This window comes from Rhineura floridana, chromosome 1 (assembly GCF_030035675.1).
Source record: "Rhineura floridana isolate rRhiFlo1 chromosome 1, rRhiFlo1.hap2, whole genome shotgun sequence".
NCBI classification, from domain to species: Eukaryota; Metazoa; Chordata; class Lepidosauria; order Squamata; family Rhineuridae; genus Rhineura; species Rhineura floridana.
Window position 1 is genome coordinate 275643236 of NC_084480.1, and position 23713 is coordinate 275666948.

At 40.3% G+C, this 23713-nt stretch overlaps 1 protein-coding gene across 4 annotated transcripts in view; it reads right to left on the reverse strand.

The window, feature by feature from the left end:
- Positions 1–3245: 3245 nt before the first annotated feature.
- The window catches only part of LOC133372894 (trichohyalin-like), a 34011-nt gene continuing 13543 nt past the window's right edge, over positions 3246–23713 (reverse strand). For 3 of the 4 annotated variants that reach the window (XM_061602035.1, XM_061602065.1, XM_061602056.1), the window contains 6 exons: positions 23110–23294; positions 21283–21437; positions 20394–20556; positions 18490–18648; positions 14096–14263; positions 3246–3576 (listed from right to left, as the gene is read on the reverse strand). In XM_061602035.1, the coding sequence (XP_061458019.1) occupies positions 3409–3576; positions 14096–14263; positions 18490–18648; positions 20394–20556; positions 21283–21437; positions 23110–23294 (998 nt within the window). In that variant the 3' untranslated portion in view covers positions 3246–3408. The remainder of the gene's footprint in view (positions 3577–14095; positions 14264–18489; positions 18649–20393; positions 20557–21282; positions 21438–23109; positions 23295–23713) is intronic. The other variant, XM_061602045.1, reaches the window with a different exon arrangement.

Below are 23713 nucleotides of genomic sequence, written 5' to 3' on the forward strand. Positions count from 1 at the left end.
ACTCCACTAGATCTGCAGCCACATTGGTGGCTTATTCCACGAATGCACCCATATCAGATATTTGCAGCGCCTAGTACGTTCACAAAGCACTATAGAATTGACATTCTGGCCTCGGCCTCATTTGGACATAGGGTTTTACAACAGGTCTTATCTCCTTAGGCCTGCCCTAGGTCTGCAGCTGTAATACGTCCCGCTTGGAGACCTCTGTCATCCATGAGAGAAGGAACAGTTTGTTCTTATTGTAAACGGTGTTTCTTCATGGATGACAAGAGGTCTCCAAGGCCCACCCATGCAGTAAGTCGTATGGTGGATGGGACTGAGTCATTAAGTGCCACGACTGCTTTCTATTCATTTGCTCTAGGTCACTTGACCTTGTGTTTAGCATTCTTTGCTCTCTGTTATCAGGTTGTGTTGTGGTTATATGTTTTCCCTTCTGACAGGTGCTTGAGGCTGATGTCTAGAGCTTTGCAAGAAAGGAACTGAGCCTCAGCAGAAGGAGAGGAGCAAAGTGTTTGCTGAGGCGTTTCCTGTCTCTGAGCTGCAGGGGGAGCTACACTACCCACTTGGAGACCTCTTGTCATTCATAAAGAAACACCGTTTACGGTAAGAACAAACTGTTTCCTCTCTGAGGAAAACAGGAGCCTCCTAAAAACTCTCAGCACCCTTCATAAACTACACTTCCCAGGCTTCTTTGGGGGAAGCCATTAGTAGTTAAAGTGGAATAATAGCAGAATAAATGCATGGTGTGAATATGGCCTGGTTTCACTCTTCTTCACATTGTTGGTTTCAGAAGTAATTATCTAAGCAGATTCATAGAATCAGAATAGTAGAGTTGGAAGGGGCCTATAAGGCCATCAAGTCCAACCCCCTGCTCAATGAAGGAATCCAAATCAAAGCATTCCCAACAGATGGCTGTCCAGCTGCCTCTTGAATGCCTCCAGTGTCGGAGAGACCACTACCTTTAAGTAATTGATTCCATTATTGTATAGCTCTAATAGTTAGGTTTTTCCTGATGTCCAGTCGAAATCTGGCTTCCTGCAACTTGAGCCCATTATTCTGTGTCCTGCACTCTGGGACGATCGAGATCCCCGCCCTCCTCTATGTGACAACCTTTCATGTACTTGAAGAGTGCTATCATATCTCCCCTCAGTCTTCTCTTCTCCAGGCTAAACATGCCCAGTTCTTTCAGTCTCTCCTCATAGGGCTTGGTTTCCAGTGTGCTGATCATCCTTGTTGCCCTCCTCTGAACCTGTTCCAGTCTGTCTGCATCCTTCTTGAAGTGCGGAGACCAGAACTGGACGCAGTATTCAAGATGAGGCTTAACCAGTGCTGACTAGAGGGGAACCAATACTTCACGTGATTTGGAAACTATACTTCTGTTAATGTAGCCTAACATAGCATTTGCCTTTTTTGCAGCCACATCACACTGTTGGCTCATATTCAGCTTGTAATCAACAACAGTTCCAAGAACCTTCTCACATGTCGTATTGCTGAGCCAAGTATCCCCCATCTTATAACTCTGCATTTGGTTTCTTTTTCCTAAATGTAGAACTTTGCATTTATCCCTGTTGAATTTCATTCTGTTGATTTCAGCCCAATGCTCCAACCTATCAAGGTCCCTTTGAATTTTGTTTCTGTCTTCCACGGTATTAGCTGTGCCCAATTTTGTATCATCTGCAAATTTGATAAGCATGTTTTGTACCTCCTCATCCAAGTCGTTAATAAAAATGTTGAAGAGCACTGGGCCCAGGACCGAGCCCTGTAGTATCCCACTCGTTACTTCCGCCCAGTTTGAGAAGGAACCATTGATAAGCACTTTTTGAGTACGATTCTGGAGCCAACTGTGGATCCACCTGATAGTTGTTCCATCCAGCCCACATTTAGCTATCTTGCTAATCAGAATATCATGGGGCACTTTGTCAAAAGCTTTGCTGAAGTTGAAATATATTGTGTCCACAGCATTCCCACAGTCTACAAGGGAGGTTACCCGGTCAAAAAATGAGATAAGATTAGTTTGGCAGGATTTGTTTTTCATAAACCCATGTTGGCTCCTTGTAATCACTGCATTGTTTTCAAGGAGCTTACAGATTGACTGCTTTATAATCTGCTCCAGAGTTTTTCCAGGGATTGATGTTAGGCTGACTGGTCTGTAGTTCTCTGGTTCCTTCTTTTTGAAGATAAGGACATTTGGGGAGGGATCTGTTCTGGAGTCCCCCTGTGTGTGTGTCCATGCACATACACGCATATGGGTGTGGGAGTCCCTGGGTGTGGGTGTTGGGTGTGGATGTGTGTGTTTTGGGAGCTCTGGGGTGTTTGTGTGTGCATGTTTTGGGAGTGTATGTGTGTACGTATGCGTATGGGGTTGGCACTTGAAGCCCCTAGTTACCTAGTAAGTTGACTATCCTTCAAAATTTGTTAGAAGTTGTTTATATTCTGTAATCTGCCCTGGGACTTTCTAGTGAAGGGCAGATAATAAATATCACCATATTTGTTGTTGAGATGAATAAAAAATGACATTACTCAACACTTCATTATGTATTTTTTTCAATTAATAGAGACTATAATTACAATTAGCATGGAGGGGTCACAAAATATTTTAAGTTTACAAAGGGGGTCCCGCATTCATAAAGGTTGGGAACCACTGTTCTAAAACTAGCATGGCTAAGGGGTGCTGTCCCTGCTTCCCTTCCCTCAGTGCTGTTACATGTTTGCACATGCCACATAACCAAAGATCTGGTTAAAGCTCACCAGCTTCTCTAGAAAATTATATGCAGAATCAAAGTTCTTCCATTTTCATTTAGATTAATTCTGTTGAGAACCCTGGAAGACTGACAGAGTTGGCAGGAGCCATTTGAAAATTTGCTGACGAATTAGTATGCCCCAACAGTTGCCATCTCCCTTGCCCTGTTTTACATGTTTTCCAAGGAGTAGGCTGTAAAGGTACTTTTGGCTTCTTCCCTCTAGAGCAAAGTGTCATTAATTTGTCAATAGCTATTTCTTTGCTTGAGGCTATTCAGTGTGGAATCATAATCTGGAGGATGGAGGGGGTTACTAATTTTACTAGGTGTTAAATGTTCTTGCTGCCTCCAAGGATACACACAAGCCCTGTTGGTTCACTTTGGATTAATGAATACATGGTGCTTCTTTTTCATTTGGTGAATGTTGGCCACTGAATAACTCAAAGGGCTTTTTTTTTAAAAAAAAATCCTGACACCATTCTCTGATAAACTGAGAATATACTAATGACTACTTTCTTTCTTAGACTAGGATTAAGGTATAGTTTTATTCGTCTCTAAATACTGCCTTTGTAAGAATTTGGCCTAGGAGAATTGTATGATGTGGCACAAAATGCAACTTCTCAATGTGAGTTAAAGTAGGCCAGCAGTTATACATAATTGCTTTCCAAAGTTAGCTCATGGATGTATGGTTTGCTGTTAATATGCTGGAGAACTCTTTCCATTTTTCTTTCTCCAGGATAGATGCCGTATTGACTTGAGATTTGTAATTGTTGAAGTCGCAGAACAAGTTATTAACATGGCTGTGCAGAGAATTTAATTTCTTTTCCTTTTCAGCAATCTGGGTAATAGAAAGAGATGTCAATTTTGAAACTGCAAAAAAACTGTATTCCAAAAATGTAGTCTTTATATTTAGCTGACAACATATAAATATGTATAAAATTGTTGATGAGCATCTGACTCACAGAAAAATTGGCATTTGGAAAGAGATTGGGTAGTTCTAGCCTATAAGATCAGGAAAAGAAATGTGTTGTCTTGCACAAGACAGCCTTACACAAACATGTATACTGACTGGTCAGTTGAAATGTAGCCGTTCCTGTAGCATTCTGAAGCACTCTTTTCCTCCCTCTGCCTTATTTTGTCTGTAAGAGCCAGTTTCTTAACCCTTTAGGCTGCCATGATGCTGGTTGAAAGGCTATGGCTATGGCTAGTGTCTGGTGAAATTAAAATGCTGGCAGGGGGAGGGCTTCAATGCCCTGCTCAGCACCTTGCCCTCAACATATTAGCACTATTGCCTATATGCAGGGAAGGTGAATGAGATAAAATACTAAAGGGGAAAACAGTTATGGGTAAGTAATAGGTAGTTTCACATAACACATTTACACCTTCCTCTCCTCTAGGTCTTCCTGTCCTCTAGGTATCTATCTTGTACTGCAGTTTGGCATCTTAATTACAAAACATGTATTATGGCATCCACTTTATTATTTGATTTATATCCCGCCCTTCCTCCCAGCAGCAGCCCAGGGCGACTTAATGCATTTGAAGAAATGGGCTCTGGGTTGTGAAAGCGTATGCCACAGTAAATGTGTTATTTTTTTAAAGGAATCCCTGAAGGTGCTGCTGTTACATGGCTACCCCTCTGGAATTTATTGCCATTGTAGTTATGGGCTCCAGTTTATTTTTGGAGGGCAGAGGAGGGAGACAGAAGGGTTCAACTGTGTAACTAATGAATTTGGACACATCTCCAAATAAGTTCTAGCATTCCAACAAGCTAGTGGCATAGGAAGAACAGTTTGTGACAATGGGGAATTGACTTGTCCAGACTTTTCATATTGAGTAGGGACTTGGGTCTGAAATTTATACAACCATCCCCAGTAAGACGGAGTTAAGGAACTTGGATTAGCTGGGAAAGGAGCCCTCTCTTTGATCCCTAACAACCGTAGCTTTCTATAAAGTCCCTTGACCAGGTGAGACCATTACATTCTGCATCAAGGAATACAGTTTAAAACTGATTTTGCTAATAACTGGGAACAGTTAAGTACAGCATTGAAGTTGTAGTGCTCTAGCGACTGGAAATCCTGCTAATTTTTTGGCTTCCTGGTGAAATCAACCTTTTTAAAACAAAAACAAAAACAAATGTGAGCTTTTAAATGTAAGCTCCATAGGATGCTGAATTATACGTATTTCTATAGATTATAGATATAGCCAACAGATATTTCTATCAGACTTTAAAAAGCAGGGAAATTGGGCAGCTCTAGTGAATGCACCAGGGGAGCAGGAGACCTGACCTCCTCTCTGACACGTTGTACTGCCCTACAAATTAGTAAAAATGCAAACACAATTTGGGTTGGTCTTTCACAGTCCAACCCACTTCCTGTGTAGCTTGGAAGAATTTGGTAACATGTGCCTCTGAGCATATGGTGAGTTGTGGCCATACCTGCAAACAGCCCAAATAACAAACAAGGCATGTGCTGTACTGATCTTGTTTTAGCAGGGAGGAAGCAACTATATGCCGCCCGACAAGATCTGCCACGCAGGGCCTTCTCTCAATCCCACCAACAAAAGTAGATAGGTTGGTGGGGACTAGAGAGAGGGCTTTTTCGGTGGCGGCCCCCACTCTCTGGAATTCCCTCCCGTTCGATCTTCGACATGCCCCTTCCCTGGATACCTTCCGCCGAGCATTAAAAACTTGGCTGTTTGGTCAGGCCTTTGAGACTATTGGGATGGGCTAATTATATACTCAATCCCCGCTGCTATGTATTACAATTGCTGCTATTCTGTCACTGATGATTATTTGTATTTTATTGTATTTATTGTATTTACTGTATTTTGTATTTTATTGAATTTAATATGTACGCCGCCTAGAGTGGCTTCGGCCAGATAGGCGGCCTAAAAATTAAATTATTATTATTTATTATTATATGAAGACAGTTGATAGAGTTCAGATAGCCACTTTAAATGTTTGATTTACTTTGTAATTTTTGTGAAGTTTCCTATAGTAAATTCTCTTTTGCTTCTTTTTCTGTGAAGTACAGCAACACTTCGCAACACTAAACAAAAAAAGCTCCAAAAACAATTGTGGAATAATGGCACTGACTGTTCTGCAGAATAGTTTCCATTGGACATGAGGAGTGTCTAAGTTTGCACAAGATATTTATTTATTTATTACATTTATATACCGCCTCACAGCCGAAGCTCGCTGGGCAGTTTACAGCAATTAAAAACATTAAAAACAAATATACAAATTTAAAAACACATTTTTCAAAAAGCAATTTAAAAACACAATTTAAAAAATTTAAACACAATTTAAAAAGAGATAAATAGCAACAAAAGTGAACATGTAGTCAGGCTTCCAAGGAGGACAAGATAGTTGGACAGTGTGCTCTGTCACAGACCTGTGGCTGCTCCTTAAGGGTTTTGTAAGCAATAGGCAAGGGTTTGCCAACCTTTTCAGGCCAGTGGGCACAACTGGAATTGGGAGAAAGTGCCATGGGCACTAGTCCTAAAAAAATATATTCTAGCAAAATTCTAGGTGTGCGCTCTTTTTAATTGCCCATGTCCACTTTGCATTAAATGGAGTAGTTTAAGCATAGCTGGCTGAAAACATGCATCTTGGGCAGGCCAAGTTTGTTTTTTCCAGCAGCTAGAGCCATTGCTTAAGTAGCAACATATTGTAATCTGTCGGATTTTACATCAAACTGCAGTTTCAGATTCAACGGTTAATGCACCCAAAATAGAAATAGAACATAACCTCCAGTTTGAAACACAAAAGGCTGTCTTCACCATCATATGACATTGACCAATAAAAAGGCTTTGAAATTAATAAAAATAAATTTGACACAAATTTCTAGCATGAATAATGAGAAATATAATTTTCTAGGTTAGATTCTCTGTAGAAACCGTAGTAATACAGAAAAGAAACAAAGTAAGAACACCAACAAACACATAAAAATGTAATACTCCATCTTTGGAGATGGCAGGTGTTGCCACCTCTCATCATATGCGCAGAAGCACATGTTACCAAATTCTTCCAAGCTATTCAGGAAGTGGGTTGGACTGTGAAAGACCAACCCAAATTGTGTTTGCATTTTTACAAATTTGTAGGACAGTACACGGACAGCCGCCATGAGTTCCAGTTTTGGAAAAAGGGTGGGGTAAAAATAATGATAATAAATAAATAAATATAAATAATATCTCAGAGAGGTCTCTTGCTCCCCAGATGCATTCACTAGAGCTGCCCAATTTCCCTGCTTTTCAAAGATCAAAGTTTGTGTACATGTGCAAATGTATACATTCTTAAACTGCAAGGGGTTTTGCCTCTTAGTGAATTTCTGTGCTTTTTAATCCAGGAGGTAAGAAATGGGATCCTGTGCAAGTTTTCTGAGAATGGATTGATCATTTGCATGCTTATTGAGTTCAATGGGATTTACTTCTGTGCAATCATGCTTAGGATTGGTGAAACTGACCATGGGGGAGGGGGAGGGGAAGGAGGGGATTGGAAGGGGGTGGGGTAAAGTATGGAAGAGGGAAGGGATAGAAGGGGGAGGAGGGGAGGGGAGGTTTGATCATTTGCATGATTTTTGAGTTCAATTGGATTTACTTCTGTGCAATCATGCTTAGGATTGGTGAAACTCCCCTGGAGGAAGGGGAAGGAGAAAGGGGAAGGGGAGGAGATTGGGTGGGAGGGCACTTGGCAGAGGGGAAGCCCTTTTCCTTTCCAAAAGGAAAATACTGTGAACAGTATCATTGTTTTTCAGGGTTTCCCCCACCTTTTTATTCTACAGCAGGCACATGTAGCCTCCCACCCAAATTTAAACCAAAGCTGTCCCTGGCCACGTCTACACCAGACCTTTATTTCTCTTTAGATACTCATGGCTTCTTCCAAAGAATCCTGGGAAGTGTAGTTAGTGAAGAGTGCTGAGAGTTGCTAGGAGATGCCCTGTTCCCCTCATAGAGCTTCAGTCCGAGTGGCTGACTGTTAAACCACTCTGGCCACTGGAGCTCTGTCAGGGGAATAGGAGTCTCCTCTCAGCACCCTTCACAAACTACACTTCCCAGGATTCTTTAGGGAAAGCCATGACTGTCTCAAGTGAAATAAAGGTCTGGTGTGTGTGTGGCCCCCGACTAGGGAAGCCCAGCAGCTGTGAGTCTGGCTTTTAGAACACTGATAGTTGGTTTTTACTGAGCATGCCTGGCCTTATCATTGATTTTAGTGCTAAATTTCTTAAATTAATTAAAAATCAGCCAGGAATTCTTTTAACTTTTAAACTGCAGAAGATGAAGGTCAGAGTATGGGGCAAGGTCAGTAATAGGATTACAGGTACGCTGTGAACATGGCTGATTTTTAATTAATTTCAACAAATTATGAGAACGGTGACAGAAAAAAGTCCAAAAGGGGCCTGGTTTTTCTCTTTCGTTTTACACTTTGAACTCTCTATTTTCTCTGACTGTTTTGTGTATGACAATGAAAATTTAGAGGGTTGTTAAGCAAGCGCTTCTTAGTTCAGGACTGTAAGTTGAAAAGAGCTTATGGGAAGCATCAGAATGGCATGGGGGTATTTTCAATTTAACATTACAGAATGTGAAAAATCCATGCTGGCTATAATATACAGCCACTCTTGTGGCTGTATAATACAACACCAATTCTCAAAAGAATATCATTTTCAAGTAACAATGGGCTGAATCCAATGTTGTGTGAGCAATTTTTCATTAATATCATGGGACTTCACCTTTCTTTCACACACTTCGCACTCTGCTCTGGAGAGTACGCAATCCTCTGGAGAAGATTCTGATGAGGGCTTGTGGAACCAGGAGCTCCATTGCATAAGGAGAAGTCTGTTCAACTTATGCACAGACAGCAATGAATACAATCCTGTGTCTTTTATTATCACCATCCTATTCCATTCAACTCTTTTTTTAAAAAACCCTTTTTAATTTTACTGACAAGAAACTTCCTACAAAAAATAAAAAATAGATCATTAATAAAAACTAATTAGATATGTCTAGTATTTTATGGGTTTTTCACTTAAAAACTTTTGTGCAAGCAGTGATGATTTTCTCTCCTTTTGTGAAGCTCACATCTGGGATCCAAAGCACTATTTTAGGTAAATTCAAAACCTTTTGTGTATCTAGTGGGATTTTTCCTTTGAAAAGCTGCCCCCTCAATTTCAAAAGTGGTTGTCCATGTAGCAATGGAGAGTCTGATCTTTGGGTGTCTGTAGCAAATGCAGGCCAAGATCCAGATATCTCCAAATCTATTTCCATCAAGTTAAATGGGATAAAACCGACTGGGGCTTGTTGCAATGTAAGTGGATTTAATATCAGTTTGGCAGTTCTACTACAGTGTATCATAAGAAGAGCCCTTCTGGTTCATTCCACAGGTTTATGCAATGCGGCATCTTGTTTTCCACACTGATGAACCAGAAACGTTGGAGAAGCTTGTACCAGGTTATTATTTTTATATTACTTGCTTTTTACACCGGAGTGTCTCAGAGCAACTTACAGGATAAAAGTAGAAATAACAGTGGAAAGAAATATAAAAATAGCAATAAAATGGTTTTGTTTCTGGTGCATTAAAGGAGACAATAACTCTGGTGGCTTAACAGCAGTCTCACTGGCCTTAAGATGCTGCTGGTGTGTGCCAGGTCAGCCATTTGAAAGGTGAGGACTAATTGTGACCTAATACAGGAAGAATGTGGCAACTTTCAAATCTCTTCCAGGTTATCAGGTACAGCACCAAGCTCAACATTTGGGGGGGTGGGGGTGGCCTTAGTCTGTAAGGATTCAGTCAACCTTGTCAGATGCCCTCTCCCAACTGTTGGCCGCTTTTGAACCTGGGATTGGGGATTATAGGGATTCTGTTGGTGTACTGTTTACCCTGTTGCCTAACAGTCTTCCTGTCCCAGCTGATGGAGATGCTGTTGAGGGCTCCAGGGCTTTGGCCTTGGGACTTTACATGCTGAAGCTGCCTTGTCTGGATGGCTTGTGATCACTGTCACAACTATAACAGTCGTGGGCCTATCTCAATATCTAACACAATGCAGATGGCAGGACATGAATTAGACTTGGTTTTCTGTACTGATTTAGGGGACTATAATCTGTGAGCAAGGAAGCTAGAAATAGCTCGATTGTTACAGATGGATTGTGATCAGTGTGACCTATTGGCTGCTCTTAGCTCCTGCAGAGATGGTGGACCAATTTTAATCATTTCCCTCAGAGGCTGATGGATCCAGATGGCTTCCAGAGGTTTCATGGGTGGTTTCCTGCAGTTTAGCAGGCAGTTCTGCTGAAGATTGGTCTCTGCTTATAATGTAGAGAAGACCCAGGCCATCAATACAAGGGTTTTATTCAACAAAGTCCTCAGAGCAGACACTTTTAAACGAATAAACCTGTTATGTCTACTAACTTTAATGGGTCTACTCTGAGTAGCACTGACATGGAATACCCCAAGTGTCATCAACCAAATTGTAGAGTGATATCAGCCATGTTGACCTGAGCAGCTCAGGGCTATGAAACAATTAGGCTGACAGCTACAGCATTGGTGGCAAGAAAACTTTTGATAAGCATGATTAGGTATATTTCAGGCCTCATTCTGTGGTGATGATGGCAGCAAAGCAATCATACTTCCTGTCACCATTGCATCAGCACAATGTCAGAGGGTTTTTTGAGTAGTAAGAAGCCATTCTGTAGCCTCGGGATATCAGATGGAACCCTAAGGCTAGCGGTGAACAATTTGAATTTCATTTGGTAGGCAAAACCACATTCATTCTCATTTAGATGCCACCATTTTTAACGGAGTTGGATGCAGCTAATGCTCTTGCCTAGTAATTTTGTTTTGGATAGGTTTTAGGTTCTTCACTCTGATAATGTGGGCAAGTTTCCTGGAGGTATGAGGCCTGCCACCTGTTTGGATCCATGTTCTTCCTCGATATTTAAATCTGCCAGAACTGAGGTTACCATCTGATCTTAGGGGTGGTTAATACCTCTTTTAGAGAAAGCGCAGCTCCCATTGTACTTAAGAATACTGTGGTTAAACCCGTTGTTTTAATTTATCCTATAATTTTTTAGTAATCTACTGGAAATTTTTTGGCTTCTCATCTTTAAGGGGACTTGGAGAATACTGATTATTTGGATCCATTATAATTTCGTTTTGGGGCAGAAACAGCCTTGGTGATTTGAGTGAATGACTTGGGCTGGAGAGTAGACAGTAGGAGTGTGACCCTGTTAGGTCTTCTAGAATTCTCAGCAGCCTTCAATATTGTTGAACACTGGCATCATTCTGGGTCACCTAGCTGGGGTATGGCTATTCATGGTGTTACAGTGGCTCCAGTCATCCCTGGACAGCTCCCACCCTGACTATTTTTAAATGGGCCTTAAAACTCTTTTAATTTATGCTAGTTTTATATTTTACAATTACGATTTTAAATTGTAACTGATATTTTTATTTCAGAATGTTTCTAATGATGATATACATATAGTATAACACTGTTCCATGTTTTTATTTTATAAACTGCTTTGACAAGGATGTTACCTTTTTAAAGGCAGTATATAGATATTTTAAATAAAAGGAAATGATAAATTCTTCCTATGCCCCTCATCTGATGCTGCAGTTCCAATTGTACCAATAGCAGCTTTCCTCCTATGGCAAATAGCAAACAGGAGGGGAATCTTGTTAGGAGTGTAGCAGGGAAAGGGTTGTTAAGCAGCACATCCCCAATCCTGATTTGATCACCCCCACTCTCCACATCTGCTATTCAAAACACAGACAAAATGTGATCACACACTTCACAATATGATCTACACCAGGGGTTGCCAATCTTTTGGGACCAGAGGGCACCTTTCAAATTTCGAGAGTGCTGGGGGCACCAGTCATAAAATGGCTGCCATGGGGATGTGACATAACGCAAAATGGCTGCTGTGTAGAGTAGATTAAAGAGTAATCATAGTGCAGCTTTTTCCAGAGTTATATTTCCATAGTAGAAAGGCTTGGCCTGTTGAATTTCTGCCTGACATATAGCTGTTAAAGATACAAGAACCTTATTTTCTCCCAATGCCAACACTAAACCAAAGCCTAGGCTGCCATCCTGTACCCACTACTCCCTCTGGTTTCCACGTATTAAAGCCAGCCACGAATGGCCACCCTATTTAGATATCCTAACTAAGGCCGCTCTCCGTAGAGCATTTACTGAATTAAGATTTCAGGTCATGCCCTTTGCCTACTTAAGTGGAAGATACCTCGGTATTCCTTATGCAGAACGACTATGTCCCGCAGGGTGTAAGGCTCCCGAGGACCTAATCCACTACATGTTAGTCTGTCCCCTATTTGATGGCCCTAGGAAAAATTTTTTGGTTCCACTGATTCCAAAGAATAAAGATTTAAATGAAGCTCAGATAATAGTATTTTTGCTATCCTCAGATCAGCCTCACATAATGATGTCTACCGCCAATTTTGCTGTGGCGGCAAAGAATCTCAGAGCCAGGCATGTTAAAGCCTGTAATTAACATAGATGCTTGTATTACAGAATCCTTTAAACTAAACACGGATGTACAGCCTTACTAAATGTTTTCATTGTATATTATCCTATTTTATTGATGTTTTTAAATGATTATGTCTCTTCTGTAACAGCCAACGGCTATACACAGATTTAAATAAACTACTACTAACTGTCTACTGTACCCACTTATCTGGAAGTAAGCCCCATAAATACAAAGACTTCTGAGTAGACATGTATACCATTGTGCTGAAAGTTAACTATACATGAATTCTTAATGGGCCCCTGGTTTTTAGCTCCTGCAAAGCAGAAAGCCTCTTTGCAAACATTTTCTCACTTTTTGCAGGAGGGGGATTCTTGAACCCACACTTACTGTGTAGTAGTATTTACAGAAAATAATATCTAGGCACTACCTGATCTCATTTGAACCCTGCACAGGAAAGATGCATTCTGGTTGCTAGGAAAAAAGGAAGGGCCAACTGGAAATTCCAAGGACTAGAAGAAAAAGACAAAACAGGAAAAGTGCACTAAACGGGGGGGGGGGGAAATGGCAGCTCTTTAGGACCTCAGGGATTTCTATTGCCTCACTTATCACACCTCTGACTTCACTCATTGGCTAATAACACTGACAGGCAGGAGCAACCAGGCTGGCTCATTTCACAAAAATCGCTTAGAAGGGTACCTGCACATTTTCTTCCATCACTTTCTTTCTAGGAGGGCTAGAGTTGTGCTTTTTAAAAAAAAAATTAAGTTCAGATTCTGGGCTACCAGCAGGGGCACCATTAAAGGCCTTTGCAGGTGCCATGGCACCTACGGGCAAGGAGCTGGTGATCCCTGGCCTATACAATATGGTCTAGTTTGGGCCTGAAGTTAATGACCTTCCCTACATCTTGCGCCAGTGAAAGTGGTGTATGAAGAATTCGATGTATTTAATAAAAAATATTTATAAGCTGCACTTTTCATAAAAGTATATCAAGACATTACAACATACAAAAACATGACAGAATTAAAAACATAATTAAAACCAATAAAAGCACCCATAAGTACTGCATTGCTTGGAAAAGAAAATTCAAATTAAAAAGCCTGTTTAAAAAGTTCACTTTTCAGGAGACACCTGAAAGAAAGAAGGGATGCAGAACCTCTATTGGTAGGGAGTTCCACAGGGCAGGGCCTGCCATAGGGCTTGGTCCCTAGTAGGGGCATAAGGAACTACTAAGAGTGCCCCATCAGAAGATCTCAGTGATCAAGATGGAACATAGGAAGTCAGGTGGTCCTTAAGGTACTTTGGGCCCAAGTTGTTTAGGATTGTGTGAGTTAACACAAATACCTTGCATCTGGCACAGTGGCAAATTGGCAATCCATGCTGCTCTTTCAGCAGCAGGGTAACATGTAATTGTTCCTGTGAGCAGTCTGGCTGCTGCATTCTGCACTATTTGCAGCTTTGGACCAGATTCAAGGGCAGCCCCACATAAAACATATTACAGTAATCAAGTCTTGAGATTACCAATGCATGGACCGCTGTGGTCAGGCTAGCACGGTCCAGGAACAGTCACAATTGCATACTAGCCAAAGCTGGCTGAAAGCACTCTTGGCCACAGAGCTCACTTGAGCCTTTAGTGACAAAGATGGATCAAAGAGTATCCCAAACAGCATGCCTGCTCCTCCAGAGAGAGTGCAACCCCATCCAGGACAGGCAATTGACCTGTGTCCCAGACATGAGAACCACCCACCCACAAGGCCTCTGTCTTTCCAGGATTCAAGCTCAGTTTATTGACCCTCATCCAGTCCACCACGGCATGATGGAGAAAGGTTCACTTGTACTGGGAGTGTAGGCTAAAAAAAGAATTACTGCTTGAGAAGGATACTTACCTCTTTATGTAAGTGAGAAATATGATCCACCAAGTGAGTTTTTTCTCTTTGCAGCTTTGAATTTTCCAGTTGAACTTCGGCATGTCTTTTTTCTAAATCTGTTAGCTGAGATTGTAGCAACTGCCCATTTTGATCCACAGACTTCCTTTCTTGTTGAAGGTGAAATACCTATTACCAATTGCTTCAATTAGCATTTATTAAAAATGAGAGCAATGCCTAGATATTTTTTCTAGATAACTCTCTGCATGCATGATAAACTTCCTATATGTAGGAATAAGCGAGCTTGTACAGAAGTGATCTGGGTCATTCACAGCTATTGCTATAATGCCAACCTTTTTATTTATCACTAGCTATTTCAGATAGCAGGGTCCGAAGGCTACCCTTGAATGTATTCAAAATTAGTTTAGAAAAATTAATCAGTATGTATTAATACTTGCTGCCTTGTTTAACCTCAAGGATTATAGTAGCTAGCTTAACATAGGACAATCACATTTCTCTTAGGGTTGTATTCTCAGAGTAGACCCACTGAAATTAATGAGCCTTAGTAAGGTCTATTAGTTTTAATGGGTATACTCTGAGTTGGATGGACATTGGATACAACCCTTAGTTTTGAACTATATAGCCCGTTCAACCTGTGTAACCCAGGTGTGGAGAGCCTTTGGCCCTCCAGATGTTTGTTTTATTTATAAAAACATTTGTTTACCGCTATTTCATTAAAAACATCAAAGCTGTTTATAACATGTTTAAAACAACCACAATAGAATAAAAAACATTAAAAATACAATAAAAACAAAGGTCAATTGTTGTGGGGAAAAAAGCATGTTCTTAATTGCCTGCATAAGCCTGGAGGGAAGAAAGGATTTCAGCAGGTGCTTAAAAGTTAAAACAGAAAGCGCCTGCTGAATCTTTGTTGGCAGAGCATTCCAGAGAACTGGGCCGATGACACTGAAGACTCGATTTCCTGTTAATGTTAAATGAGCCTCGCCAACTGGGGGACTACCAAAGCTGCTCCTGCAGATAGAAGGGGAAATGCTGGTGAAGGATGCATTACAAAAGTTTGTGTCAGACCAATAGCATGATCACAAATGTATGCCTATTTGACGCCTGTTCCAAATTGCTGCATCCAACAGAATTCTAGCAGAATTACCTTGCTTGAAAATTTACAGCTATATCAACTGGTCATATTGAAAATCAGAGTAAAACTAAAGAAGAACAAAGCAATCCTAATGCCAAAATACAATTTAAATAACATCCCAGAAGAATATAAAGATCAAATAAGGAACAGATTTGAGGCTTTAAACTTAGTTGACAGCGAACCAGAAGAACTATGGACTGAAGTCAGAGACTTAATCAGGGAAGAATGCAAAAAGACAATACCTCTAGTTAAAAAGAGAGAAAGATCTCAATGGATGACTGAAGAAATGCTTAAAATGGTTAAAGAGAGAAGGAAAACAAAAGCAAAAGGAGACAGAAACACGGTCAGAACCCTAAATGCAACAATACAGCGACTAGTACTAGCGACAATTACAATAGTTATTGTATAGAAATAGAAGTGGACAACAAAAAGGGAAGAACAAGAACCCTATTCCAAAAGATTAGAGAAATTAAAGGGAAATTTAAATCAGAGTAGGGATGTTGAATAATCAACAGGGGAACACACTGACTGATTGAGATGAAATAAAAGGAAAATGGAAGCAATACACTGAAGAACTCTGTAAATGAGAAGCCAGGATGACAGATTCATTCACGGAGGAACCATATGATGAAGAACCAGAAATTTGAGAATGTGAGGTGAAAGCTGCTCTTAAAATACTTGGAAAAAACAAATCACCAGGAACAGATGGCATTCCAATAGAACAAGCTACCGAGACTGAATCTGTCCAAATTTTGACAAAAAATTGTCAACAAATATGGAAAACTAAACAATGGCCCACAGACTGGAAGCGTTCAATATATATCCCAATTCCAAAGAAAGGGGATCCCAGGGAATGCCACCATTATCGAACTATTGCCTTAATATCCCATGCAAGTAAAGTAATGCTCAAGATTCTACAACAAAGGCTCTTACCATATTTGGAGCGAGAAATACCAGACGTCTAAGCTCGATTTAGAAAGGGAAGAGGCACCAGAGATCATATTGTAAATATACGTTGGATAATGGAACGGAGCAAGGAATTTCAGAAGGAAATCACACTGTGCATTATAGATTACAGCAAAGCCTTTGATTATGTAGATCTATGAAATGCTTTAAAAGAAATGGGGGTGCCACAGCATCTGATTGTCCTGATGCGCAGGAAAAAAGAGGGGCAGAAACTAAGATGCTAGAAAAGTATAAATTTAAGCTTGGCAATAGAATAATGGCAACTATTGAAATACTTCACTACGGGGGCTCCTGACCTCTTGTTCCTGATATTGCTAGATATTGATATTCTATGATATTGATATTCTAGAGGTCTGTCTAACATACAACTTCAAACATCCACACTGAATTACATAAATGACTCTGGCAGTATTACATGTTGAGAAATGGTTCAAAGTGTACTTTTTTGATTGATAGGGTTGATAAACTCCGTCATTTTACAAGTAAACCTACAAAAGGCACAATGTCCACAGGGCTGCTGACCTCTAGAATTGTTAAAAAACGCATAGGAGAACACCTCAGCAATATTAGAAACAAGAGGGCTGGAGTCCCCTTGGTGGATCATTTCAATAGTTGCCATTATTCTATTGCCAAGCTTAAGTTTTGGGTTTTAGAGAAAATACGTGGGGAAAACATCGACATTTTACTTAGGAGAGAGATATCATGGATATTGAATTTGAAAATGATGACCCCTAGTGGTTTAAATGAGGAACTCAAATTCCTTCCTCTATTATGAAATCCAGATAATATCCATGGTCCCTTACTTGTTTTCCATTATCAGGTGTTTGTTATTTAACCATAAGAAGAACGTTTAAGTGATTTCACCTACATCTCATTTCTGGTTGCTTGTAAATATACACATGCCCATGTCCTATTCTTTGAGGCGTTTATATTGTCATAAGCGGTCTGCTCATTTGAACTTCTCACCAGCCTATAATGCAAGTCTCAGATTGATTTATGGATTTCTTATGTATGATTTGGCATGTTTATGTAAGTAATTTGTCCCTGCTGTTTCATTTATTTATAGCCCCTGACGAAGGTCTGAAAATCAACAGGCTGAAATGCGTTGGGTTTTTACAAACAATAAATTTCTACTTTTCTAGCATCTTGGTTTCTGCCCCTCTTTTTTCCTGGTTTGGATGCTAGCCACTTTGCATTTTCACTGTCTTGATGCGCAACCTATACTCTGGACAACAGGCTACTGTAAGGACAGAATACGGAGAAACCAATTGGTTCCCCATCGGAAAGGGTGTGGAACAGGGGTGTATTTTATCACCCTACTTGTTTGATCTATACGCAGAACATATCATACAGAAAGTGGAATTGGACCAAGAGGAAGGAGGTGTGAAAATTGGAGGGAGAAATATCCATAATTTAAGATATGCAGATGATACCATACTACTAGTAGAAACCAGTAATTATTTGAAACGAATGCTGATGAAAGTTAAAGAGGAAAGCACAAAAGCAGGAGCACAGCTGAACGTCAAAAGAAGACTAAAGCAATGACAACAGAAGATTTATGTAACTTTAAAGTTGACAATGAGGACATTGAACTTGTCAAGGATTATCAATACCTTGGCACAGTCGTTAACCAAAATGGAGACAATAGTCAAGTAATCAGAAGGGGAGGGCAGCTATGAGAGAACTAGAAAAGGTCCTCAAATGCAAGGATGTATCACTGAACACTAGAGTTAGGATCATTCAGACCATGGTATTCCCAATCTATGTATGGATGTGAATGTTGGACTGTGAAAAAAGCAGAAAAATCCACTCATTTGAAATGTGGTGTTGGAGGAGAGCTTTACGCATACCACGGACCGTAAAGAAGACCAATAATTGGGTGTTAGAACAAATTAAACCAGAATTATCACTAGAAGTTAACACTGAGGTTATCATACTTTGGACACATAATGAGAAGACAAGATTCACTAGAAAAGACAATAATGCTGGGAAAAACAGTATGGAGTAGAAAAAGAGGAAGTCCAAACAAGAGATGGATTGATTCCATAAAGGAAGCCACAGACCTGAACTTACAAGATCTGAACAGGGTGGCTCATGACAGATACTATTGGAGGTTGCTAATTCATAGGGTTGCCATAAGTCATAATCGACTTGAAGGCACATAACAACAAACATATCAACTTGACAGGCAAGGTCTTTATTTTCACCTTCAGAAATGTCTTAAGTGCTCTATTGCAGCATTCTTTACATTATACCAATGCAGTTGCTTTCAAAGATATAAGAGTGCAGTGACCTGCTCCTGGACCTTAAGAACTCTCTGTCTTTCGTTCTGTAATAGTGTCTTCAAGTAGGTGAGCTCCATCTCAAGTTGCTGTTCTTTCTCTTTCCTTGATACTAGCTCAGACGCTCTTCTTGAATGGGAAGTACTCTCCTCTTCTCTCAGCTGTTTCTCCTGCAGCATTTATATGAGTTAGACTGTACATCAGCAAAACCAGTCATGTAGATAATCCATGAGGAATGTGGTACATGTCCCCTTGCCTATGCTGCTGCTATTTCTCCCCCACCTCACACAATTGCTTCAGTAAACATGATGCATTCTTGTTCTGTCTCCTATCTCAAAGATCTATGTACTGATTTTGTACACCTAAGAGTGCACTGTGCATGCAATCACATAGTTGTAGTGAATATAGACCAGCTTCACGGGCTGAGTGCAGAAATATATTGCTATAACTCCATCATCCCTAAGCATTGGCCATGCTGGCTGGGAGTGATGGGATTTGGAGTCCAGCAGCATCTGGAGGACTGCAAGTTTCCACCAGTGCTCCAGTCTCAAAAGGAGCTACCAGCACTGTAAGGCTGGATAGACCCTTGTAGAGGTATAATGCCTTACATTAGTGTCAGGGGTTCCATTTTGTCATGGAGCATGCTGTGCACTATACAGCTGCAGTTTGCTGCTGCTCACTTCAGGGCAATTGCTGCAAGCTTCAGACAATAAATGAGTAGCAAATTGCTTGCATGTATGAATGTGTACAATGTGAAGAAGTGGGACATATCCTTGCAGGTGTTCCTTGTTATAGTTTCATGTTTTCAGGGAAGTACCATAGCTCACTGGAAAGAGTACATGGTTTGCATACAAAATGCCCCAGATTCAATCTACAGGTAGGGCCGAGGAAAGACCCTTGTCCAAAAACCCTGGAGAGTCCCAGATGGACCAATGATTTGAAATCTGTAGAAGGTAGCATTCTATGTTCCTGTGAAACCAGAGCTCCAGAAAACAGTACTTGAAAATGCCATGTTGATGTACAGTACAGGGTTTTATCCATTCTTCCTGTTTCTATGCTACTTTTTGCCATTTCTTCTATCTATCTGGCCAAATATTGGTTCAGCATCACAAAGTGTGCATACATGCTGGGTAGCTTAGAGAGGACAGGTGCACTGCATTGGTCTTTCAGAGCCTGAAGTGAAATGTTGTCTAGACATAGTGACAATTTCTAGAAAGTATGAAAATTCATGGCTCTTGCCTATTATTCTTCCATCTTGGATAGGTTCCTGTGACAGGAAGAATATGCTGCCATTTTTTATTTGGAAATGCTATCTGCTTTTAGTACTTACTAGTCTGGGCACACACATGCCCTGATGCTGGCATTCCACAGTAGAAATTCACTCTTCTATTGATATACATACTTTGCATTCAAGGGGACTACTACAGTGCAACTGCTTTGTATATTAGCTGTTTTATGACATATCTGCTGCTGTGGAAGTAGTAGCCCTGTCAGTAGCAGTTGCAGAAGCATAAATTAGTTGCCAAGTTGTGTTCTAGTCAACCTGCTCTTTACTTTAGGAGATTACATAAAGTTGTACTGCTGTTTCCACCTTGGCCATAAGATGTATATTAAGGGAATGTTGCTACTATGCCAGCCTTGGTCCATAGCAGAATTCCGGTGATGGTCTGCGCTGGCCCTGAGACGTGTGCTTCCTGTTCAATGAGCTGCTGTCTTTGCCTGCCTTTGTAGCTGAAGCATTCTAGCAAAATAATTCAAATTTATTATGTTTGGTTTTAGATCTATGCATGCATTTTTCAACCAACGATTAGCACAAAAAACGTAATATACATGATTTCATCTGTAATCTTTTCAAATCTTTTTCTAGATGGAAATTGAAGTTAAAGAACCAACATGCTGAATACCAGATACATACTTTGCTTAGCTGCCTGGTAGCTTCTAGGACTTGAGCTTGTAAAAGGCCATTTTCCCTTGTCAGATGTCCACAGTCTTCTGCCATCTTGTCACGTACATATTTGTCCTCATCAGCTGAAAGCTCTTTTTCCTTGAGGATTTGCCTTAATTTTTCAGTCTCCTCACTAGATGTAAATAATGCTAAATGTCTGTCAACTTATATGGGTATTCAAAATATACATTTTTTAAAAAAGTATATGACAATCTTATGTTACCTTTGATGAAGAAAAATCAGAGGAATTGTGTGAGTATTTTATGCACACTAGACCTGTAAGTAAGATCCTCCGTGGCGCAGAGTGGTAAGCGGCGGTAACGCAGCCGAAGCTCTGCTCACGGCCAGAATTCGATTCCAATGGAAGGAGGAAGTCGAATCTCTGGTAAAAAGGGTCGAGGTACACTCAGCCTTCCATCCATCCGTGGTTGGTAAAATGAGTACCTGGCATATGCTGGGGGGTAAAGAAAGGCCGGGGAAGGAACTGGCAATCCCACTCCATATATATGGTCTGCCTAGTAAACATCACAAGACGTCACCCTAAGAGTCGGAAACGACTCGCACTACAAGTGCGGGGACACCTTTACCTTTAACTTTTAGACCTGTAATCATGTACTAAACAAAAGCTATTAGCCGTTCGTAGCTATGGATGATAATGAACTTTAGCAAAAAGTCAGCCCATCGTGTACTAGATCTCCAGCATCTTAGTATTCAAAAGTTCTAAAGAGTGGTTCACCTCCCCAAACCTTACTGTTATAAGCAATTGTAGTGCACATTTTTATACACAAGTCATTGGTCACTAAGTAGGAACAGTAGATGCTCAAAGTATTAAAAATTCTGGCAATTCATGTCTTCCTACCTAAGTTCTTTAGCAATATGCTGTTGTGTGGACTGAGAGCTGGTAAGTAATTTCTCTTCTAGCTGATGAAGTAATGCCTGCAGCCGTATGCATTCTGATCTGCTTTCTGCAAGCTTTCGTTCCATACCTTGGTGCTGCTGAATCTGCGGCTGAAGCTGAATAAAACATACTATTAAAGTGAATGCTAAACATTCTCTGCCCACATGTTTTGTTACTGTTTCAATAAGTATAATTTAATGCTGCTTCTAGTGAGACGGTCAAATACAGAGACTTTCTAGTGATTAGTTTATAGTGCAAAAAATGCACAGATGTTACCCATTTGTTATACAGAGTTGAAATGGCTGCCTACCAGGTGGCACATTGGTTATTGGGAATACTGTGTTTTCTTAGCACTGGATTTTTTTTTTTTTTACCTTGGGAACATGCAATTCTCTATTGTCTAGCCATAATCCTGCAGGAGTCAGAGGCAACCATTTGTGGCCCTGGGTGTGGATGCACATCTCTGTACACATCAAAAGACTCATTGAGTGTGTCTTGGCCGGGCAAAAGGGAGTTACATCTTTATCTGCACCAGCAACACATTTGAAAGGTGGTTTAGCTATGATGATCCAGTGCAAGTATCCTGGACACCTATTGGCAAATTGTATGTAATGTGCCATTAATGATGGTACATACATGTCCCTTTGATGCTTGCAATAAATTTGAGCATTTGAAATAAAAGCAATGAGGATGTGGGTCTGCTACTACAACACTGCAGTGCTCATCTAGCATTAGCGTTTTTTGTATGTATAAATGAAAAACCAGCATAACCAGCCCTTCCCTCCACACTGCATCAACATTTCAATAACTTTTACTTGGATTCTGTTTTTAATTTCCTTGTTGGCTGTGAGTTTCAGTGCAAAACCTATGCTGGCATGTCCAAGTAACTCTATTCACATTTTTTAAAGATGCAAATATCAGCATGCTGTTTTCCTACTGCACCAGAACTACTTGAGGACTGGATATTGCATTACTGAAGCTGGAACAGGGATGGTGTAGGCATACTTATTATACAAATTTAAGGTTTACTTGGAAGCAAGTCTCATTTTAACACTGTCAAACTTAGCTCTGAGTAATGCTAACATGCCTTGGAATGAGCACAAACCAGTTTTCTCCAAATAACCATGGAAGCTGTGGTTTCATAGAGACTGAAAACCTTTCACAGAGTTAAAGTTTCCAGAGACCATTAGTTGGAACCAAGGGAGCTTAAAAGAATTGGCTTTTAGAAATCTAAGGTGTATGTGTGTGGTTTGTGTGGAAAAGGCCATGAAGTGAATAAAGTTTTCAGAACAGATTGAGATCCAACATTGTGTGAACAGGGGTCTGCTCTGCAATGGGGCCCACCTGCACATCCACCAAATCTGCTCCAGAGGGTTGGGGAAGCAAGGGACTGCAGGGGGGAGGAAAGAATCTGGAAATCCTGTAGCACAAGCAGATTTCTGTTGCACAAGTAGATAGACAACATTGGATGCCACCCTTTGTGTTTGAGTTTGTGATTAAGAAAATGGAATGTATTCCTCTCCTGTTCAGAGATGTCATTCAGATTAGCTGAAACAGGTTTAAATCAAGCATTTCAACTTAGTCTGGTTGTGGATTGAACAATAAAGGTATTTTGTTAACCCATTTAACAAGCTACCTATTAATCAGAAACCTGCATTTATTTACATTTTTCCCGCCAATAAAAGTTTGGTCCGGTGTTGTGTCTCTTAGATAATCAGCTAAATATGGCAGCAATTGTTATAAAAAACATTTTTGAAAGATTGATTTGATATGGTTGGAATAGTTTACCTGAGATTCTAAAAGATGGACATCATATTCTTTTTCCTTCACTGAATTTACAGTCTGCTGTATTTCTCTCTGAATTTTTAGCAGTTCCTCTTCCTTCCATGAAACATCCTGAGCAGAGATGTCAGCCAGTTTCTTCAGCTTTGTAACATTCTCCATTAATACCAGCTTTTCTTTAATATTTGCATCTGCAGGAAATTATCAGGTTCACTCCAGCACTTAAGGTCTTTACTATCTTTCAGGAGATTTCAGTTTCTTTGCTCAGATGACTACTCAATTGATATATACGTATTTTAAAAGGCATCCAGATGTTTCTAAGGTTGCAGTTCTAATAACCATGCTTAGTAGGAAAGATGCCCCCTTGAACTAAGTAGGGCTTATTTTGAAATAAAGCATGTTTAGGGTTGGGTTTTGAGAGACTGAGGTGCAAGCCCAATCCACTGCTTAAGTATAATTTCAGAATGAGCAATATTTTAAGTTGCTGTAACTAAAGTAGCCCAGCAAGAAGGTTACAGCTTGCTAACCAGGAAGTGATACACAATTATGCTAATCCCTACACAGAAAATCTTACAGAGATATATGTTAGCTTTTCTGTATCCTCAGATCC